The sequence below is a fragment of the Haliaeetus albicilla genome, chromosome 10 (genome assembly GCF_947461875.1).
Source record: "Haliaeetus albicilla chromosome 10, bHalAlb1.1, whole genome shotgun sequence".
Classification (NCBI taxonomy): domain Eukaryota; kingdom Metazoa; phylum Chordata; class Aves; order Accipitriformes; family Accipitridae; genus Haliaeetus; species Haliaeetus albicilla.
The window spans coordinates 20,871,170-20,892,126 of record NC_091492.1 but is presented as its reverse complement, the minus strand read 5'-3'; the positions used below and the strand labels follow the sequence as shown (position 1 = coordinate 20,892,126).

Here is a 20,957-nt window from a genome sequence, read left to right as displayed (position 1 = left end):
CCACGGCGACGCCGCGCGCTGGCCCACAAGGCTCGGCGGCCGCTCCCGGCGGCCCCGCCCAGCGGCGTAGGTGGCGGCGGGCGAGGGGAGCGCGGCGTCGCAGGAGGGCCCGGCCCAGGAGGGCCCGGCCCAGCCCGGCCCGGCGGCCGCGGGTGAGACGCTCCGGGCGGGTAACGGCCCCTCGGGCGCGGCGGGGAGTGGCTGGGCGCGCTGTTCGTCCCCGTGGGCCGCGGCTGGGGGTGGGGGTTGTTTGGTTGGTTTCCCTCCGTTACAGCCCGGCTGGGGCCAGGGAGGGCCCCGGGCAGGGCGCGGCATGGCCGGGGCTGAGCGAGGCGGCGGGCCGGGCCGGGCCGGGCCCGCTGGTCGCTGGGGCTCGTCAGCAAGGGCGCGCCCGGAGCCCGCTATCCCTCCCGGGAGGGGCGAGGCCTGCGGGCCGGAGTGCGCTTCGTCTCGCTGGGCGAGGGGAGGGCGGTGTGTAACGGCGGTAAGCTGCCGGCTCCGGTTGCAGATCGAGTGCTGCCGAGGAGGCGGCGGTGGGGTTCTGTGCTTGTTTCAAATCAATATATTCACTATCAAAAGCCTTGTGAGGCACAGCAAGCTTTCTGCTGACATCCGCTGTGCGATGTGACGTTGATGCATGGCACTGTCCCGTGGTTCAAGGATTTTCAAACCCGAAGGACACGGTAGGTGCGGTGCACTTGCTGGGAAGGGGTTAGTGCTTTGTGGTAGTGCCAGGGACTAAAGTTATGTCTGTCTCTGAGCTTGCTTTGTCTCTGTGCTTGGAGGAGCGTGTTGTTTCTTGTGTGCTCAGCTCTCTCCTGCTGGTTATCCTTGCCTCTTTTGTACGTGGATCTTAATCTTCCAAAAGTAGTTTTTACATGTTGAGCTTCCCTTATCTGCTGGGACTTGAATTGTGTTATTTACAGTATCATTGATCGGTGTCAGTGTGGTATAACTGATCAGTAGCTAAAGCCTTGAACAAGGGCTAAACAGCAGCTAAACCAGTGAGGATGATGGTAGGTGATACCCAAATTTTAGCTGGCTGACTTGTGGCTTTTCTGCATCAAACCGGTGCTCAGACTGTAACGTGCTGAATCTCAAAGGTTATCCATTCAGTCTGAAAAGTTTACGTGGCTCAGGAGGTGATTGTAATTGCTTGTGTCTATTTTTTTCCAGGCCTGTGATCACCATGGCTGCAGTGGATCGTTTCTACCTCTTGTACAGAGAGATCAGTCGTTCCTGCAATTTTTACATAGAGGCCCTGGCTATAGTTGGCGCTTGGTACACAGTCAGAAAATGTATCTCTCTTGCGTTTGACACTTACAGCATGCTTAGGTTGCATTTAATCCCAAAGCTGGGTGGCGAGATTGATCTTGTAAAGCAGTATGGAAAATGGGCCGTGGTCACTGGTAAGAGACTGAAGCAGTATACTTGCTTATGTTTATGTAACATACTGTGCCAGTACTGTAAAACTTGCTGGTTTATATTGCTTTATGTCACAAGCTGGGGTCTGCATTATCTCAGGTTGCAAGTTAATCTGCTTGAGCAGTGGCAGTTTTTCAGTGCCTTACTAAATTCAGTTCCTCAGGAGATGGGCAAGCTCAGGGTGTTGATTCACTGCTGGGAAACAATCACAGAGCAATTTTTAGGAAAAACTGCAAGGTACACCCCGAACGCATACAAGTGTAGGCAGAGATGCAGACAAGATCCTTTTTTTGCTATGGTCTTTTCACATGTGCTCAAGTTCTTCAGTAAGGTTTAAGCCATGTACCTCTGACATCCTCGCCTTTCGTTAAGGTTCTACTCTAAGCTCTCTGTTGTCGTCATAGAAAATATAAAACTTGTATGAGGTGGGACTGCAGAAGGTAGCTACTGACAATCACGGAAACATGGTAGGATGACTTGCACAACTGGGGTGCTGCAATGGATGGCTATAAACCCTTCAGAAGGGATAGACAAGGAGGGAGAGGTGGTGGGGTAGCCCTGTATGTTAGGGAGTGTTTTGGTTGTCTAGAGCTTAATGATGGTGATGATAGGGTTGATTGTTTATAGGTAAGAATCAGGGGAAAGGGCAGCAAGGCAGATATCATAGTGAGAGTCTGTTATAGACCACCCAACTAGGATGAAGAGGCAGATGAAATATTCTATAAACAGCTGGGAGAAGTCTCACAATCGCTAGCCCTTGTTCTTGTGGGAGACTTCAACTTACCAGATGTCTGCTGGAAATACAGTACAGCAGAGAGGAAATGGTTTAGGAGGTTCCTGGAGTGTGTGGAAGGTAACTTCCCGACGCAGCTAGGAAAGGTGCCCCGCTGAACCTGTTGTTTGCAAACAGAGAAGCACTTGTGGGTGATGTGGTGGTTGGAGGCTATCTTGGCCCTAATGATCATGAAATGATAGATTTTTTTTGATTCTCGGAGAAGTAAGGAGAGGGCTTGACAGAACTGCCACCTTGGACTTCAGAGGGCACACTTTGGCCTGTTCAGGACCCTGGTTGACAGTCCCTTGGGAGGCAGTCCTGAAGGGCAAAGGAGTCCAGGAAGGCTGGACATCATTCAAGAAAGAAATCTTAAAGGTGCAGGAGCAGGCCATCCCCATGTGCTGAAAGACAAGCTGGCAGGGAAGAAAACTGGCCTGGCTGAACAGAGAGCTTTGGCTGGAATTTGGGGAAAAAAAGGAGCGTTTATGACCTTTGGAAGAAGGGGCAGGCAACTCGGGAGGATGACAAGGATGTTGTGAGGTTATGCAGGAGAAAATTAGAAGGGCCAAAGCCCAACTAGAACTTAATCTGGCTACTGCTGTAAAAGACAATAAAAATTGTTTTTATAAATACATTACCAACAAAAGGAGGTCTAAGGAGAATCTCCATCCTTTATTGGATGTGTGGGGAAACATAGTGACAAAGGATGAGGAAAAAGCTGAGGTACTTAATGCCTTCTTTGCCTCAGTCTTTAACAGTAAGACCAGCAGTTCTCTGGGTACCCAGCCCCCTGAGCTGGAAGACAGGGAGCAGAATGAAGCCCCTGTAATCCAAGGGGAAGTGGTTAGTGGCCTGCTACACCACTTAGATACACAGGTCTATGGGGCCGGGTGGGATCCACCCAAGGGTGCTGAGGGAGCTGGCAGAAGTGCTCACCAAGCCACTTTCAATCATCTATCAGCAGTCCTGGCTAACTGAGGAGGTCCCAGTTGACTGGAGGTTAGCAAATGTGACACCCACCTACAAGAGAGGCTGGAAGGAGGATCCGGGGAACTACAGGCCTGTCAGTCTGACCTGGGTTCCGGGGAAGGTTATGGAGCTGATCACCTTGAGTACCATCACATGGCATGTACAGGACAACCAGATGATCAGGCCCAGTCTGCGTGGGTTTATGAAAGGCAGGTCCTGCTTGACTAACCTGATCTCCTTCTATGACAAGGTAACCTGCTGAGTGGATGAGGGAAAGGCTGTGGATTTTGCCTACCTAGACTTTAGTAAAGCCTTTGACACCATTTCCCACAGCATTCTCCTGGAAAAACTGGCTGCTCGTGGCTTGGATGGGTGTACTCTTTGTTGAGTAAAAAACTAGCTGGAGGGCCGGGCCCAAAGAGTTGTGGTGAATGGAGTTCAATCCAGTTGGTGGCTGGTCACAAGTGGTGTTCCCCAGGGCTCAGTATTGGGGCCAGTTCTATTTAATATCTTTATCAGTGATCTGGAGGAAGGGATCTGGAGTACTGGGGACCTGGAGTACTGCGTTCAGCTCTGGGGCCCCCAGCATAAGAAGGATATGGACCTGCTTGAGTAGGTCCAGAGGAGGGTCATGAAGATGATCAGGGGGCTGGAGCACACCCCCTCCAAGGATAGGTTGAGAGAGTTGGGGTGGTTTAGCCTGGAGAAGAGAAGGCTCCAGGGAGACCTTATAGCGGCCTTCCAGTACTTAAAGGAGGCCTACAGGAAAGATGGGGAGGGAGTTTTTAACAGGGATTGTAGTGATAGGACGAGGGGTAACAGGTTTAAACTGGAAGAGGGTAGATTTAGATTAGATATTAGGAAAAAATTCTTTACTATGAGGGTGGTGAGACACTGGAATAGGTTGCCCAGGGAGGTTATGGATGCCCCATCGCTGGAAGTGTTCAAGGCCAGGCTGGATGGGGCTTTGAGCAACCTGGTCTAGTGGAAGGTGTCCCTGCCCGTGGCAGGGGGGGTGGATCTAGATGATCTTTAAGGTCCCTTGAAGCCAAACCATTCTATGATTTTATGATGAGCGCACCCTCAGTAAGTTTGCAGACGCCGCCAAGTTGGGCAGGAGTGTTGATCTGATTGAGGGTAGGAAGGATCTATAGAGGGATCTGGACAGGCTGGATCGATGGGCCGAGGCCAGTTGTATGAGGTTCAGCAAGGCTGAGTGCCTTGTTCTTGGTGGCCTGCACTTGGGTCGCAACAACCCCATGGAACGTGACAGGCTTGGGGAAGAGTGGCTGGAAAGCTGCCTGGCAGAAAAGGACCTGGGGGTGTTACCGAAAAACTCGGAATAAAGAACTTATCAACACCAATGTAGTGTAGATAAGCAGACACTTCTTTATTAACGGCCGGGTGCGCGGGCGAGTCCTCTCACAAACCACGCACACCTGAACACCAAAATCATACACCTTATATTAAACTTATTCATACATATTCATTAGATTTCCGAGAAATGTTATACATATTCATTAGATTTCTGGGAAGTTATTAGCATATGTAAATGTCCTTTACACAGGTGCAGTGAAGGTCTCTGGTGGTCTTCAGAAGCCCTCTGGTGGTCTTCCATAGTCTTCCTCACTTTGTCCGATAGTTGACCTTTCATGTGATTCTGCGCAGTACGATTTTCGCCATCATGTATTAGATTTACATAAAGTACATTCAATGTTAATTCTTGAATTTAATATTTCTAGTGATTGGCCCTCAGTCACACCACCTTATCAATATTCTTATACTAAAACAATCATTGGTTAATCTCACTTAACTCTACTGATTGGAGTTCTCGTTAATTAGATCGAGGTAAATCTTTACCAAAGCTTCCGTGGTTAACTGATTTCAAACAATACTCGAATTCTTATAGTTACACATAATACATTTTCTTAAGTTCCTAAGTTCCTATTAATTTGAAATTCTGACATCTGTTATCTAAGTTCTAAATGTTCCTACTAGATGATTTTAACCAATTCCTCCGGCCTTGGTACAGGGCTACACAGGGGATTTCACAGCAGCTGTTAGTTGTTGGTTAAATATATAAAATGCAACATATAATTTTGCTAAAATATTTCTTATAGTTCCATATTCCTATTAAAATTAATTCTAACTAATAACAAATCAATAACAGGGGTGTTGGACAACAGCCAGCTGAATATGTGCCAGCAGTGTGCCCAGGTGGCCAAGAAGGCCAATAGCATCCTGGCTTGTATCAGAAATACTGTGGCCAGCAGGACTAGGGGAGCGATTGTCCCCATGTACTCAGCACTGGTGAGACCGCATCTTGAATACTGTGTTCGGTTTTAGGTCCCTTGCTACAAGAAACACATTAAGGTGCTGGAGCGTGTCCAAAGAAGGGCAAGGAAGCTGGTGAAGGGCCTGGAGAACAAGTCTTATGAGGAGTGGCTGAGGGAATTGGGGTTGTTTAGTCTGGAGAAAAGGAGGCTGAGGGGAGACCTTACTGCTCTCTACAACTACCTTAAAAGAGGTTGTAGCAGGGTGGATGTTGGTCTCTTCTCCCTAGTAACAAGTGATAGGACAAGAGGAAATGGCCTCAAGTTGCACCAGGGGAGGTTTAGATTGGATATTAGGAAATACTTCTTCACCAAAGGGGTTGTCAAGCACTGGAACAGGCTGCCCAGGGAAGTGGTTGAGTCACCATCCCTGGAGGTATTTAAAAGATGTGTAGATGTGGCGCTTAAGGACATGGTTTAGTGGTGGAGTTGGCAGTGCTAGGTTAATGGTTGGACTCGATGATCTTAAAGGTCTTTTCCAACCTAAACAATTCTATGATGCTATGACAACATTGTCTTTATTGTTGTGGTTTTGAGATCACCATATTCAGTGCCACGTGATCTTCAGAGAAGGGAATAAAGCTATAAATGAAAGAACTGGCAAAAGAGAAGGCTGGGGCTGCTCTGATTTTTCACCTTGTTTTTTTATTTTCTATTAAAGGTAGCACCAATGGTATCGGGAAGGCGTATGCTGAAGAACTGGCGAAGCGTCATGTCAACGTCATCTTAATCAGCCGAAATAAAGAGAAGCTAGAGGCTGTGTCTAGAAGCATATCTGAAACCTATAAAGTGGAAACAGATTTCATAGTAGCTGACTTCAGCAAGGGGCGTGAGCCTTACACAGCCATTAAGAAGGCTCTGAAAGACAGAGAAATTGGCATTTTGGTGAATAACGTAGGAATGTTTTATCCCTACCCGGACTATTTTACCAACGTGTCTGAAGATGTGCTGTGGGACATGATCAACATAAATATTGCTTCTGCTAACATGATGACACATATTGTGCTGCCAGGCATGGTAGAGAAGAAGAAAGGGGCAATTGTGAATGTTTCTTCTGCATCCTGTTGTCAGCCGACACCAATGTTGACAATCTATGGAGCCTCTAAAGTAAGTTGGGGTGTAATGTTTAATGGCATGCCTTAGAAAGTGGATGCATTATAGGTTGGTTGGTTGTGAACACATTCAGCAAGGATATCAAAATATACTTGAAAGTTTTCTAGGGATTTGTTCAAATACCAGAGGTGAATGTTACATGCAATATGCAGTAAAGTCTTTATCCTCACCAATACTGGGCTTTGAACCAAAGTCAGTGCTATCTGGATTATATGTGAACTGTGCCATAACAGTTCTAGGAAAAATGTTACCTTCCTCGGAGGAATGATGTGCAAAGCAAAGCGGCAGTTCTATGACCCATTGAAAGGGTCAAGAATTTAATCTCTCTTCTTCAGCTAACTGTGCAGGCATAGCTCAAGCTACTTACACACTAGTATTTGGTAGCAAGAGCGCCTGTACTCATGCTCAGGCCACCACTGTGACAAGGGCTGTGGCCAAATCAAGCCACTGCTTCACCTAACACGAAGGGGCAAAGGCTTCTTACACCATTGTCTGCACCGTATTTGGGGAGAACTGAAAAGAACTTTCCCCCCATAATTATTTTTCCTGAGGAGACTCAGTCAATGAATAGGATGGGGCAGCTGGGTGATGCTGGAAGTACGAATGCATGCAGGGATGTGAATTTACACTGGATGACTTCCTGCTGACTCCACAAAAGCAACTGAGATTGTAGAAGGATCTTGCCTAAATCTGGTGTCTAAACACAAGCGGTTATTGCTCCCAGCTGTCGGTGGCTGCCCTCTGCTGTAGCCTAACCCCTGTGCAGCCTTGCTCCTGGGATAGCTCTTGCAAGTACTTCCTTTTGCTTGGAGCAAAACCAGCTCTCATTACCCCAAGGCATAAAACTCCTTGCAGATTTTCTTCAGTGTAGAAACTAGCTTAAGATTCCCGTTTCTGTTGCAGAGTATCTCCCCTTGGTTATGCTAAGTGTATGTAGAACTGCACTCTGAACTGAAGCAATTAAAAGGCCTGAATGAAAAAGAACAGAACAAAACCAAGTGTACCAAAGTTTCTTCCTGTAGCTGCCATCATTAATCCAAATCCTAGATCAGCAATCCAGTTTAAAGCCTGGCCCTTGTACAGTTACGTTGGCACAGAAGTGGGAACAAGCTGCTCTAGCCTCCTAAGCCTCTTTGTGCATTAACAGTGTATCGTGTTTGAAGTGGTTGGTTTGTTTTGTTTACCTAAAGTAGGTAGGCATTAGTAAGTAAGGTAAGTAGTAGGTTGCTTTGTCCTGCAAGTTACTGTACTGTTGCAGGTTTTTAGCAAACAAATAACAACAAATAGAAATGTTGGTAATGCTTTAGAAATGTGTATTTTTATGCTATTTGTTCGAGGTTTTATTTTTTTAGCTTATGTATAAAATATGCTACAACTTTTCTGTAATTTTAATAAACCTCTGCCCTAAGACTTGATTGTTTTTAGAAAAAAGAAAGAAAAAAGATGTTTGTTTCTGCTTTTGTCATCCTAGACCTACTTGGACTATTTCAGTAGAGCACTACATTATGAATATGCCTCAAAAGGAATTTTTGTTCAGAGTTTAACCCCATTCATAACTGTTACAAACATGGCAGAGTGCGGCAGCAGTGTATCAAGGAGATCTTTCTTTTTTCCTTCTGCTGAAGAATATGTAAGACATGCTATTTCTACTCTTGGGTTATCCACAAGGACTACTGGTTACTGGAAGCATGCAATAAAGGTAATAGAATTCCTTAAACTATTTCATGTTTGTCAACGGAAGTAAATAAGCTGTTTACTTTCTTAGGAGTCTGAATGAAAACTATGCTTTTATTCAGAAGAAGTGCAATATCTATTGTAGGACTTAAAGGCATTGTGCCATATTTTCTCACTAATTCTGCTTTAGAAAATGATGCTTGGACATGCTTATTTTTAGAATGAGAGAGTGAATCCAATTCCCACTTGCAATGCCCAGCAAAAATGGGAAAGAGACAACTTTTTGTTCAAAAACATGAGTATCTCATTTCACGTGGGGTGTTGCTGATAGGACAAGCATTTCACTGTCTTCTATGAACAGAAGTAGCTTTTTTCAATCTTAATTTATTGAGCATATTTCTGCTTTGGGGAAGAGTGGGCAGGGAGGATGGAATAATAGCAGAAAAAAAAGCCCACCTCTTTATCCTAAGCTGCCTGGAAGCAGGTCCTCCATATGTTAGTTTTTCATTTGGGGGGGCAGACTGTGGGCTCCAGAGTAATTTTATGAATGTTGGTCGCATCTCAGGTGGCTTTCTATAGCATTAGGTCAAGTAGAAGGAATTGAAGAAGAGGGGATTAGTCCAAAAGGAATAAAATAAGACGGGAAGGATTCTGGCAAGATGTGGCAGTTAAAGGAAGTGGACAGTATTGCTGTTGTGAACTTGAACAAACTACTTCAGGATTTATTTGCAGAACCTAACTGTTCAGCTGTGGGCAGTACTTCCAAAATGGCTAAATATATTTACTTCTAGGGGGTTGAATTTAAGGCTTAGTTGCTGATGTTCAAGCAGGTTTTGCCTTGCTTTAGTGGCAACTTGAGAAACTGTTTGTTTATTTAATAGAATATATCTTAATCTGTCCCTTCCTTTCTTCTTTTTCTCTTGTCTCCCTGTGCCTCTCCACAGTTCACATTGGGTGAGCACCTACCTGAATGGATCTGGGCATGGTTTGCAATGTATTTTTGCAGAACTGTACGCAAGGAAGCTTTAACACACAAAGTGAAATAGGAGTATTTGGATGCCCTGCGTAACAAGTAGTATATTCTGATCAGAGTGCTGCAAAAATGTTTAGTGAACCTTTGTGGACTTACTGCAACTTACCCATACCTTGCTAAACAAGCTATGTGTAACCTGGACATCAGAAGTCTGGATCCTCTCTGTATCCTTGTATTAAATAGCTCCTCCGCTGCTTTTCCTCCACGACAAAGAGCTGGTCTTGTTGAGGTTAATCTCCATTCACCGTCTCTTCAAGGTAATTGGGCAGGAGCAGGTATAGTTTTAATTCTGACCGTAAATGACTGTCTCTTGCATAGGGCTACATGGTGTCAACTTGCAAAGTTGACAGAATTTGAGAATTCTCCAAATCTGTTAGAAATGGGCCCCCAAAAAATCACGCTGTTCAAAAAGACAATCCCAGTCAACTGTATTAAGTTTCTTTAATATGTAGTTTTGCATAACTTTTCTGTCTTCTAAGTTTAGGCAGATGTTTGTATGTTTTAAGTGCAAATGTTGTTGCTTTCGAATGATGTTATTGAAGGAACTTCTCAAAATTTAAGGTGTATGGCAAGGTACTATTGACTTGGAGGTTGTTTAAATGACTGAAAAGGTCTCACAGAGCTGTAAAGGAATTTGGAGATAAGATCGTATGCTTTCTTACTCCAGGTGGGAATGATCTTGATAGTACTTTAAATATTGCTTCAGCAATCTGAAATATGGCTGGAGAATTCAATAAAGAATATAAAAACACATTAGCTGTAGAAAAATAATGAAGAAATAATGTTTTGATTTAAAAATAGTGATTGGTTTCCTAAGATAATTAAAAAAAAACAACTTACTGAAGTTTTGATGTGGTATGATTTGGATGCTTTTGTTTATATAAATAAATATGTTTATGCATATGTACTTACTAGAAGTCATCTGGTGTCATATACTGCTCATTATGTGTTGCAGGCTCTACATCTCAGAGTCAGGAAAGCTGTCCTTTCTGTGTACGCACAATTGCTACCTGGAAGAGGCATGCGACTTAGAAGAATGTTTTCAATCTTTTTTTGTATTTTATATTATCATGGACCCGTTAGTACTGCTGCTGTAGTGTTATACTGGAGTACCAAACCAATTAAATACCTGTGCAGTATCTTCTACACAGCAGCAGTCCTCCCCTCATTTGTGCTAGTATTTGTTGCTTGAGTGTTACAGTGCTGTATTTCCGATGGGGACAATGGGAGGTCAGTATACTACACTAGCTTGCTCCCTGAAATCTGTACTGGAGGATGTACAACAGTCACATTGTGTTGCTGAGTAATGCAGTCGCGATTACGAAGTGGGTAGCTGTTGCTCCTCCACAGTAGCTCTAAACTGGTGATGTTAGAACCTGGAGTTTTAATAGTGATTGTCCCCCACAAAGCTTTTATGAGTAGGTTTGGTAAAGAATAATTTAGTATTCATCCCCATCCAGTAAGAGACTAGGTACAAATCTGTTTGTAAATAACTTAATTCTAAGTTGTATCACGTAAAATGCTGAGTAGAGCTCTCAAAAAAACAAACAAAAACCCAACAAACCAAAACAAAACCGGAAACAAAAATTCCGTATGTTTAATATAGTGAAACTGCCCCCAGCCTTCATGACTGAATGCTCTGTGGAGGTACCCAGTATATTTGCTGGGCCGTGTAGGAAGATACTGATGCTTGAATTTATTGTCCAGAGGGAAATTCAGGCCTGCCTACCCGTGCCTACCGGTAACAGCCACATGTCAAGTTTTCCTTGCAGGAATTAGACCCCACTCGGCCGCATCTAGCTAATCGGCCTCTCAAAGAACCTTCGGAAGGCGGCTGCTGCGCGGCGTCCCTACCGGCCCCAGCGGCAAGCGCTTCCTACGCCACTGTCCGTTACCGCCGGGCCTGCGCGGCCGCGCGGCCGCACCGCCGCAGCGACCCGACCGCGCATGCGCGCCCCCTAGGGCTCTGCGCCGTGCGCATGCGCTTCTTCGCCCTCGGCGGTATGGAGCTCTCGCGAGAGCGCTGTGGTAAACAGTGCACAAAATGGCGGCGGCAGGCCTGGTGGCGGCGGCGACAGGGTGAGCGCGGCGGGCGGGGGAGGAGAGTGGGACGGCGGCGGTGCTGCTTCCGCCGCGCCGCTTCTGTGCGTGGGCCGGGGGGAGCGCTGTGCTGTCAAGCTTTGGGGGGCGCGGAGCGGGGCGGGCAGCACCCGGGCCTGCGGCACCCAGTCGCCGTTCCCGGTGCTCGCTCGCCCGCTCCCCCTCGTCTCTGGGTCTGCCTCGTCCGCCGCCGTGCTCCGGGCGGCTGCTGCGCGGGGCCCTCCCCGCTCTCCGTCCGGCTGTCCCTCCCTGTCATCTCTCCCGGCCGGGGAGGCGCTGCCCCGCACGGCGCCCGGCTGCTCTCGCCGGGGCTTTCATCTCTCCCGGGTGGTGCTAACGACCCGCGGTAACGGGCACAGAATAGACGAGTTTACTCGTTCGCTGGCTGTGGGGCGCTGGGCGGGAGCAGCGGCCAGCGTCCCCTTCCGTGGCCCGGGCAGAGCTCCCTGAACTGGACGGCTCCTCGGCTGCCCGAAGCCGCGGAGAGAGGCTGCCCGCCGCCTCCACGCCGATGCTCTCTGAGTTTCTCTCAGCCGGCGATCTCTGCGGAGTTCCCGTCGCTCGGTCTGGGGTACTCTCACTTCAGAAGAACCGGGGAGTAACTCCAAGTGTAGCTGTCCCAGGGGATGGGCGCGTTGCCAAGTTTAGGTTCCTATCCAGCTCCACACGGTAAGGGTATTAGAATAAAGTTGTGAGCGTGCTGTTCCTTTGCTCTTAGTTTCCATCATATTTCAGCATCGTGCTTACGTACAATCTGTTATCAGCCATAAGAATGTGGGAGCTTTTTTTCAGTTGTGTAGTTAATTTATTATTTTATTGCTATAGGACTTGTAAGCCAACAAAGTAGTAAGGTAGGCAGAGCTCAGCCAAGATCAGCATTCATTGTACTGTAACTGTCGAGTTTAGGGATGAAGAGGAAACTTTGTAATTGCAAGCAGTTTACAGTCTGTCATGGTGTTGTCAGTCAGCTAGAAATAGAGGGGAATTCTTTCCCTGTTAGAAGGAAATACTTGAGAATGCTAAATAAAGTTAAATAAAAATGAAGTAATAGCTGTCACATGCAGACTTGATTCACTCTGTTGTTGTGCTGTGACATCAGCCCATCATTCTCCTAAATTGTCTGAATCCCCTAATAAGGCTCCTACTTTTCAATCCTGGTCACTGCAGCAATGTATAGTTCTACTCTGCTTCTCCGCATCATGTGACAGACGGGACAAAAATGTTTCTCTTCACTCATATCTTAATGGCTTTTTATCTATCAACTGCTGGTTAAATGTCTGCAATTTAAAAAAATACTAGTATTGCAATTTTTCTCTAATGCTTCTTGCACCTTGGAACACAAAGGGAAGAAACTTCCCTCCATGTGAAAAACACTTTCAACACTTTCCTTTAACTTCACATTTTTACATCTGTAATCCCAGCCGCTATTTTTTCAGGTTCCCACATTGTAGTAACTTGCATTCCACCTCAAAAAAATTTGAAATACTTTTTTCATGCTGATTTTCTCTTGCAAGGACAGGGACTGAAAGTTTGCTTCCTGTAGTATCTCTTGTCCTTACCAGCCCTTGGCATATGAGTTTGACTCTCCTTGTGTAAAATGACATACCAAAATTTCTATTTGCCACATTTTTGACTGGAAAAAAGCCACCATGCTTTTTCAAGTATCTGTGGATGCATTTTATCACGTTAGTGTTTTATTTTGCACTTTACTTTTCCTTGCCACGGGCCTGGCATATTGTTTTGTTCTCTTTGCTCCCCTTACACAAAGGGTGGTAGAGTTTGTTTGTCACTGTTGCCTGTTCTACTGTCAGGTTAATGTGTGAGTGTTCTGCATGTGCTCTGGGCAAGCAAGGAAGAGACTTGAGCGTTCATGAAAAATTACTAAATGAAACACGTGAACAACTTTTTCCGTGTAATTTCTAGTACTAGCTGCCAAAGGTGTCTTATCTTTTGTGATTTTCAGGCTATACATTTGCACAAATGTGAATCTAATTATTTTCTATATTGCCTTGTCTTACAGGTTGGCTTGCAATCAGCTTTGCTAATTCTTCTAGAGAGTTAACTTTGCCATCAGAAATGGAGTACAGGACTCAGCTACCACATCCTGAGTGACCGAATCCTTTAATACAAAATGGAGAAGAAGCGTAGAAAGAAATGAGCCTGTTTATAAGGCTTTACCTCAAAAGACCATGAAATCTCTACTTACTTTGGGCACAGCTTTAAGAATATCCACTTCATCAGCACAGTGAAAGCAACGTTTACTGAAGTAAAAATGAACTAGTTTATAAAGAAAAAAAATTGTGATTTGAATATATGGAATTTTTGGAATGAAACCATTTTCTTCTATGACCATGAAGTTTGCAAACATCTGGTTTGTTCTGGTTGTTATTTTACTCTGTGGCAAAAAACACTTCAGTACCAGACTAGGGAATTCCTCTCATGAGGCTCACATATGTCCCGGATGTTCCCGCCTTACTTTAAAAGTGGAATTCACTTCGACAGTCGTGGAGCATGGTAATAAAGAGTTAAGCAGTAAAAAAAAATATCCCTGTGAAGTTCAAGTGTATGTTACTGATTTGTGGTGTTTGTGCAATTGTAATGTTCAGAGAGTTTCTGTAGAAGCATGTTGCCTGCTAAACTCTCTATATTAAAAAAGAGAAACAGTTTTTTTAAAAAGTTCTTGGTTTAACTGGAGACAAGATTCCAAGAACAAGAGAAGAAAGAGAGGAGGAAATAAAGAGTATGTTAAAAGTGAAAATGAAGTGTGAAGGCTCAGGTGGGCAAGTCTGGTCAGTTTGGTGTGTTTAGCAGCTGTTTGTTTGGACCTGGCCGGTGGTATGGTTGAGGCTCTTTTATGAAATGTAACCACAGGTGGGCCTTGAAGGGATGAGAAAGGCAAGAAATCTCTATGGGTTTTTTTGGTCAAGAAAAAGTTGGAAAAATTGTAAAGATAAGTGTGAGGGGAGCAGACAAAAGGCAAAGTGAGGCAGATACTACTGCTGAGATGGCAGAGGATAGCAGTAGGATGCCTTGACCCTGTGCCCGCTTACTGCCTCAGGTATCCATGTTTCTGCAGTGAAGCTGTGTGTGCACCTGCGTGCTTTCAGGCAGGATGTCCGTAGTGACATTTCTGTGTGTAGTTCACCATGTGGTGATGTGCACTGGGGCTGAGGTCCACAAATCACTAATCCAGATCAAGGACTGGACTGTTGGGACCGGCTTCGTTCTCCGTGTGTGTTGTACTTGGTGTCAGTAGTTTGTACTAAAGCTCCATCCCATATAGAGGCTGGATGTCTTTAAATCATACATGTCCAGAAGCATATTGAATTGGTGTATCAAGCAGTTGTTTGTACTGCTGGATGTAACAGTAAGTCTGTTACCTCTGTCCTGCTCCCCGCCATCGTTTCACCTTTCCATGATATTTACAATTCTACCTTGTTTCAAAGGTTTTTAGCATATTTTGCAGGTTTCTTGATGGAAAAAAAAAAGGTATTATGTAGTGCAGAAATAAATTGCAGATTTCTAGAAGCAACAAAAAAAGTGCCTCAAACTGTGATTGTTTGTTCTGGATAAAGGGAAAAAAGAAATATTTGGACCTTTGTGATGTGAATGGATGAGTAAGCTGCTTATACATCAGTTCTGATAAGTTGTACTCTTGTTCCAGAGTATATTGTGGCTTTTAATGGATACTTCACAGCTAAAGCTAGAAGTAAATTTATTTCAAGTGCACTAAAAAGTAGTGATATTGAGAACTGGAGGATTGTACCTCGCAACAACCCAGCCAGTGACTATCCTAGTGATTTTGAAGTTATTCAGATCAATGAGAAACAGAAAGATGGAGTACTGACACTGGAAGATCACCCAAACATCAAGCGTGTAACACCTCAGCGGAAGGTCTTCCGATCACTCAAATATTTGGAGTGTAAGTAATTTTCTGTGTGGTTGCATGAGATCTGCTTTGGAAAAGTCTTCTTAGCCTTATTTCAGGCCATCAGCTTAGTGTTGCACAAATGAGAAGTGCCCTACAGTTTTCATTTAATTTACAGAAATCTATTCTTTTGCCTATAAAATTGTCATGGTCTTGTCATACCTTTGCTAAAGCATGGCAGTGATTCCAACTACAACATAAAAACTTTTCTTTTGCAGCAGTCAGTTACCAGAGACAATGGACCACTATATCCGTAGTAGATAAAATGGAAGCTTTTACTGATTTTGGTCAGAGAAAATGGATACTCACTCGTCTAAAATTTTTGTTGTAACAATATGATATGTATATTTGCATAAAAAGTGAATCTTTTTTGGTTTTCTTCAGACTGTATTTTCTTTTCTTAATCCTCATTCTGCATAGCTGATCCAATGTTGCACTGCAATGAAACCAGATGGACTCAAAAATGGCAGTCGTCTCGTCCCTTGAGAAGAGCAAGTCTTTCTTTAGGTTCTGGCTTCTGGCATGCAACAGGTCGACACTCAAGCAGGCGTTTGCTGAGAGCTATCCCGCGCCAAGTTGCTCAGACCTTGCAGGCAGATGTCCTCTGGCAGATGGGTTACACAGGTATGCTTTTGTCTATTGGCTTAGAACAATTACCTCCTTTGAAAAAACAAGTGAAGTGTAATGAAAGGCTAATTGGCTCCTATGTGTTAATCTCTCATTGGGTGCCAGTTCTGGAAAGGTTGAGAAATACTTTGTTTTGAGGTGCATTTTATACCTATGGAGTGTTCTTTTGTGTATGTGTGTACTGTACTTAAGAGAAGTTGGTCATATTTATGATCTGTGGTTGAATTTCTGAATTGGAGTATGTTTTCTTTATAACTTACTGAGCTTGTAAATTGCATGCAACATTAAACATAAAAGTTTTCTTTGACTTGATAGATTTGCTATGAAGCTGAATCAGAAAAAACGATGCTTTTCTATTATAGGTGCTGGTGTAAGAGTAGCAGTGTTTGACACCGGTCTGAGTGAGAAACATCCACATTTCAAAAATGTAAAGGAGAGAACAAACTGGACTAATGAGAGAACCTTGGATGATGGTGAGTTGCTATGCACAATTGTCCAATTATTCCTGACGCTGACATGTTCTGTTTTCCATTGTAAAACTGCCATTGATGCTGTGGTGCTAACATCTGTTGAAACTCTGTATCTTGAGAGCTTGAGCTTAATTTTGCAGTGTCCCGAGCACTTTATACTCATACCAAATTCAACAAAGAGTATTAAGGTTCTAGGAGGGTGTTGTGTAAGTCTCCTTTGAATCATGTGTGGCGTTTCATCATAGCATTTGAAAAATGTCAGGGCAAGAAGACATTATGCAGGCATAAATATGTTGTCAAAGTAGGTGGAGGTGAGAGCAAACCCCACAAAGCTGTTTCTTTACTATTCCTTTTTATGTATTCTGTTGTTTTACAGTGCATACATATTTCCATACTTCTGAGGGAGAGCATTTTCCTTCTTTATTGTGCAGTCCTAAACTAATCAGAGTTTTGGCACCTTTGTGTGAATTTTTTCTAATCTATATAGTTTTCACCAACAAACACTGTGCTGGCTCATGCCTATCAACATTCCAGAGAAATTTTTATTTTCTGCAGTATGTTTGTGTTCCTTTTTCATATGTTGACCCTAACTTGCCCTGACCATATGCTTTCACAGATTATTAACCTCATACAGTCTGGGTCAGTGAGTCATTTTAATCCCTTCAGAGTTCAAGGTATATGCATATTTTGCTCAGTCTTGTGTGCATCTCCATAGTTTTATTGTGGGTAGTATTTCTTTGCATTGCAGCACCTGCTTTTTGTAGCACTTTCTATTAGTTCTGTGCCCAGATCGTTGCTGAACTGGCAAATTTGGAGCACAGAAATATAATGCACATGAAAGCAGAAAGCTAAATTATTGTTTGAGGGGAGGAAAAAATGTCTTTTCTTGTCTTATTTTTTTATCCTTAACAAAATATGTTTATTGCAGAGTCAGGATAAAAATCTTTTAAGAAGTTTATGTAAAAACACGTTGGCCTTGTGACTTGCATTTTTCAAAATAACTTTTTTCTCTCATGATTGCTTTGTGTGGCTCTTGATTTCATTGGTAGCAATCAGGAGCGGATAGACTCGAGAGTGTGTCACTCAAAAGCTTCATCAGCTGGCTAGCTGGCTAGACAGTGCTGGAAATTCTGGCCCCACTGAACCCAGTAGCAAAATGTGATTCAAGAAGACTAGGACTGAACCCGGTGTTTGTGGGTTGTTGTAAAGTCTTAGATTGATGTGATTTTTGGTATAGGCAGTGTTTAACAGTACAAATCCTTGACAATGAAATGGTTTGTCTTCTAACATTTTGTTTGCTTCTCCCTGTGATAGGTTTAGGCCACGGGACTTTTGTAGCAGGTGTGATAGCCAGCATGAGAGAATGCCAGGGATTTGCTCCAAATGCAGAACTGCACATTTTTAGAGTGTTCACCAATAACCAGGTAGCTATTTTACATGTGTTTCAATTTTTGCCTTTCCAGATTAATGCTGTATTAATCCTTTCCTTTGGGAATATTACAAGTACTTGTAAATGTTGACATACTTTCTTTGATAAATGGGAAGGATACATCTTTCTGTTTAAAAGAGACTTACTACAAGACGTCTTACAGTTTCCAAATCTGGTATATTTTTCAGAAAAAATGTGTGGAAGTCTGATCTGTATAATGTTGGAGCGATCACTCAAATGTACTGAGCACTAGAAATACTAGGAGACCATTGTCACTTTTGTTCTTTATTTTGGTGTTGTTTCTCCTCTCTGTCTGAAGTCTGTATTGTTGTGGAATCACTGGATTTTCCAATGATAGCTTTTTTCCCCCTCTTTCTTACATAGGTCTCCTATACATCTTGGTTTCTGGATGCCTTTAATTATGCAATTTTAAAGAAGATAGATGTATTGAATCTAAGTATTGGTGGGCCAGACTTCATGGATCATCCGTTTGTTGACAAGGTTAATACGAGGCAGTAACGTGGTCATGGCATTTATATCAATCACACAAATGTCAGTCTTGCAGAGCTACTTGTTTGCCACAGCTGCTGACAGGATCTGGTGCTGCCGACAGTTTCTGTGGAGTTTCATTTGCATGAGAAATTTTGTACAGTGTAGAGGCTTTTAGGAATATATTTAAGGAATGGATTAAAAAAACCCAAACACAACCCAGATATTCACAGAACTATGGAAGCATGCCCTTTTACAAAATGCTGTATGTACTGCTAGGAAGTGTGACCCCCAAGAAGGCAACTAAGTGGGCCCTTAGTACAAGAAGCTTAACTGAAATCCACCTTTTTATTTTTTTTTTCCCAATCTCTGCATGGTTAATTTATTTCATAGTAAAAATATGTATAGCGTGAATTAAGCAGCAAATTGTTTAAGAACAAATAGGTAAAAAGTACAGGTAGTTGATTCAGCTATGTGATAAGAGATTCATTCCAGGATAAGACAGAATTAGATTTTTGTCTTTGTAAATGTCGTGGTTCCTTGAATTGTTGATCTGTCCTTTGAAAGCACTAAGTTAATTAATTTACATTTTAAAAAAGGATAAAACCTTTCTTCATAAAGGGTAATTAAGGGATTTGAGGCATAGAAATTCTTCCTTTTTTATTATGATAACCTGCACTGAAATTTAGTTTGACAGTGACTTCACTACTCTCCCCAGAGTATTACTGGAGGGGAGTCAGAATAACTTGACTTTGGCATCTGGAGTGCTTTGTTATGGACAGGAGTTTTTCCTTTGGTGTGACGTAAATACATACTATCAGCAGTGTTGCTGTCAAGGCTGGGTTATTGGTCACATAATCTTAAGAAAGTTTGGAGCTTAATACTGAGTATAGCAGTGAGAAGTATTTTATAAGTCTCAGTAAGAAAGAGGGGTTGGTCTAATCATTTGCTTATGTCAGGCCCCATGGAGTGTACGTTTGTTAGAAAAGTCTTTTTTGGTGGCAGAGCCTTATTATAAACATTATTTTTTGTAGGTGTGGGAACTGACAGCTAACAACGTCATCATGGTCTCTGCTATTGGCAATGACGGCCCTTTGTATGGGTAAGTTTCAATGACCGCTTCAAAGAAAAGCAAATATGTTGTTATTACATGTTTTTGGAAGTAGTTGTGCTTGGTCAGGAAGTTTTCCCTCCTCCTTTTTTCTGTAATCTGTTTATAGAAAGTGACTCAAGTTAAACTCTTTTCCACTGTACTTACCACTTGCTGTAGTAGTACAGCAGTTTGTGAAGTACTTAGTTAAATATTTTTCATTGAAACAGTGGAAAGTCAGTAAAAGAAGAATGGCAGTACTTCCACCTGACACTTCCCTGTTAGTGTGAGCAGACATCTTTGGGTACTGATCTTGGGCTTAAGGAATATAGAAGGGATCAAGCCAGAATGATTTGTGGTGTATTTCTAAAATAAATGCCTAAAACCAGATTTTATTTTATCTTCAAGATACATGGTTTGGTATTTACTGAGTTACTAACTGCCTGAAAAGTTGCTCTGACTTGTAAAGTATAACTGTATCAAGTAGGACCAAAATTTGCTTCTGTGGAGGTTAAAAAGAGTGTCTGACAAAAATCTGATGGTAGCGTGTTCATTATCAGGATAAACTTATGACTGTGTCTTGGGCTTTGGAGTGGTTTTGGTTTGGGTTTGTTTTTTTTTGTCTTCCTATCTCCCAACTTGTTCTAGGACTCTCAATAACCCTGCTGACCAGATGGATGTAATTGGAGTAGGTGGCATTGACTTTGAAGATAATATAGCTCGCTTTTCATCTAGGGGAATGACCACTTGGGTAAGATACTTTGACTATGGCCAGCCACATCTGCAGCCAAAATAAGGGCCTTGGAAAAGGAAGCTTTTTTGAAAGGGTAGTACTATGTAGATGGTATGTATTGGAGTAACCAGTGATAAAACATTTCATCAAAGATCAGAATAGTTAAGAGATTGTAAGTCTTTAAGCAAGAAGCTTAATGTTCTTTGCAGGGTTTCCCATCATTAGTCTTGACCACTGTTAACATTCTTGATGTATTTGTAAGATGTCCAGTACCCTTTGATTTATGGCAAGGACTTGCCTGTGTGGTTAAATCTGCAAAAATGAAGGCCTGCTCTTGTCCTTCCTTTAGTTTAAAAATCCTAGGATTTCTAGATGCTACGTGTAACATTACACTTGCTTGCCTGTTGAACTGAAGTGACAGGTACTGCATACATGATTTCAGATGAGATTGCATTATGATATTGATTAGGGGGACTATTATATGTTTATGTTTGTGTTGCCTCTCATCCATTAGCCAGGTAGCAGTGTGGTTATAATTTTGTCAGTGGCTTCATGCTTAGCATAGATGCTAGAGTAATTGACGGTAATGTTAATGTTGAAAGATTGAGAACTTGTCATTAACAGCTTGAGTCCTTCTTTAGGTGTTACTTGCTATTCCATGATGCTGCACCTCAGCTAATTTAGTTGATAATTTTACTTATGAATGACTTGCAGTTAGTTTAAATGCCCAAATGAAGCAACCAGTGTTCATTATGTATTAGGGCAATAA

The 20,957-nt window shown here is 43.1% G+C and overlaps 2 protein-coding genes across 6 annotated transcripts in view; both read left to right on the top strand.

Moving 5' to 3' along the window:
* The first annotated feature begins 41 nt into the window (after nucleotides 1-41).
* On the top strand, nucleotides 42-10,229 carry HSDL1 (hydroxysteroid dehydrogenase like 1). Of its 3 annotated transcripts, none has more exons than XM_069793752.1 (5): nucleotides 42-152; nucleotides 1,177-1,409; nucleotides 6,164-6,609; nucleotides 8,087-8,314; nucleotides 9,234-10,229. In XM_069793752.1, the coding sequence occupies exons 2-5, from the start codon at nucleotides 1,190-1,192 to the stop codon at nucleotides 9,333-9,335; spliced, it is 996 nt and encodes a 331-aa protein (XP_069649853.1). In that variant the 5' UTR covers nucleotides 42-152; nucleotides 1,177-1,189; the 3' UTR covers nucleotides 9,336-10,229. The 3 variants fall into 3 exon arrangements, with proteins under 3 accessions (XP_069649853.1, XP_069649852.1, XP_069649851.1); XM_069793751.1 differs by having other exon boundaries at nucleotides 118-170; XM_069793750.1 differs by lacking the exon at nucleotides 42-152 and adding an exon at nucleotides 333-683.
* Nucleotides 10,230-11,298: 1,069 nt separating this feature from the next.
* The window catches only part of MBTPS1 (membrane bound transcription factor peptidase, site 1), a 28,401-nt gene continuing 18,742 nt past the window's right edge, over nucleotides 11,299-20,957 (top strand). For 2 of the 3 annotated variants that reach the window (XM_069793730.1, XM_069793728.1), the window contains exons 1-9: nucleotides 11,299-11,401; nucleotides 13,443-13,936; nucleotides 15,087-15,344; nucleotides 15,771-15,974; nucleotides 16,340-16,450; nucleotides 17,762-17,871; nucleotides 18,261-18,377; nucleotides 19,400-19,467; nucleotides 20,104-20,206. In XM_069793730.1, coding sequence (XP_069649831.1) covers nucleotides 13,750-13,936; nucleotides 15,087-15,344; nucleotides 15,771-15,974; nucleotides 16,340-16,450; nucleotides 17,762-17,871; nucleotides 18,261-18,377; nucleotides 19,400-19,467; nucleotides 20,104-20,206 — 1,158 coding nt within the window. In that variant the 5' untranslated portion in view covers nucleotides 11,299-11,401; nucleotides 13,443-13,749. Of the gene's footprint in view, nucleotides 11,402-11,762; nucleotides 12,092-13,442; nucleotides 13,937-15,086; nucleotides 15,345-15,770; nucleotides 15,975-16,339; nucleotides 16,451-17,761; nucleotides 17,872-18,260; nucleotides 18,378-19,399; nucleotides 19,468-20,103; nucleotides 20,207-20,957 lie in introns of those variants that run through there. The other variant, XM_069793729.1, reaches the window with a different exon arrangement.

Excerpts from the sequence above, each read along its gene's own strand:
- HSDL1 (XM_069793750.1), top strand. The coding sequence starts at position 634 with ATGCATGGCACTGTCCCGTGGTTCAAGGATTTTCAAACCCGAAGGACA. Across the intron at positions 6,610-8,086 it reads CAATCTATGGAGCCTCTAAA|ACCTACTTGGACTATTTCAG; the intron begins GTAAGTTGGGGT and ends TTGTCATCCTAG. Across the intron at positions 8,315-9,233 it reads ACTGGAAGCATGCAATAAAG|TTCACATTGGGTGAGCACCT; the intron begins GTAATAGAATTC and ends GCCTCTCCACAG.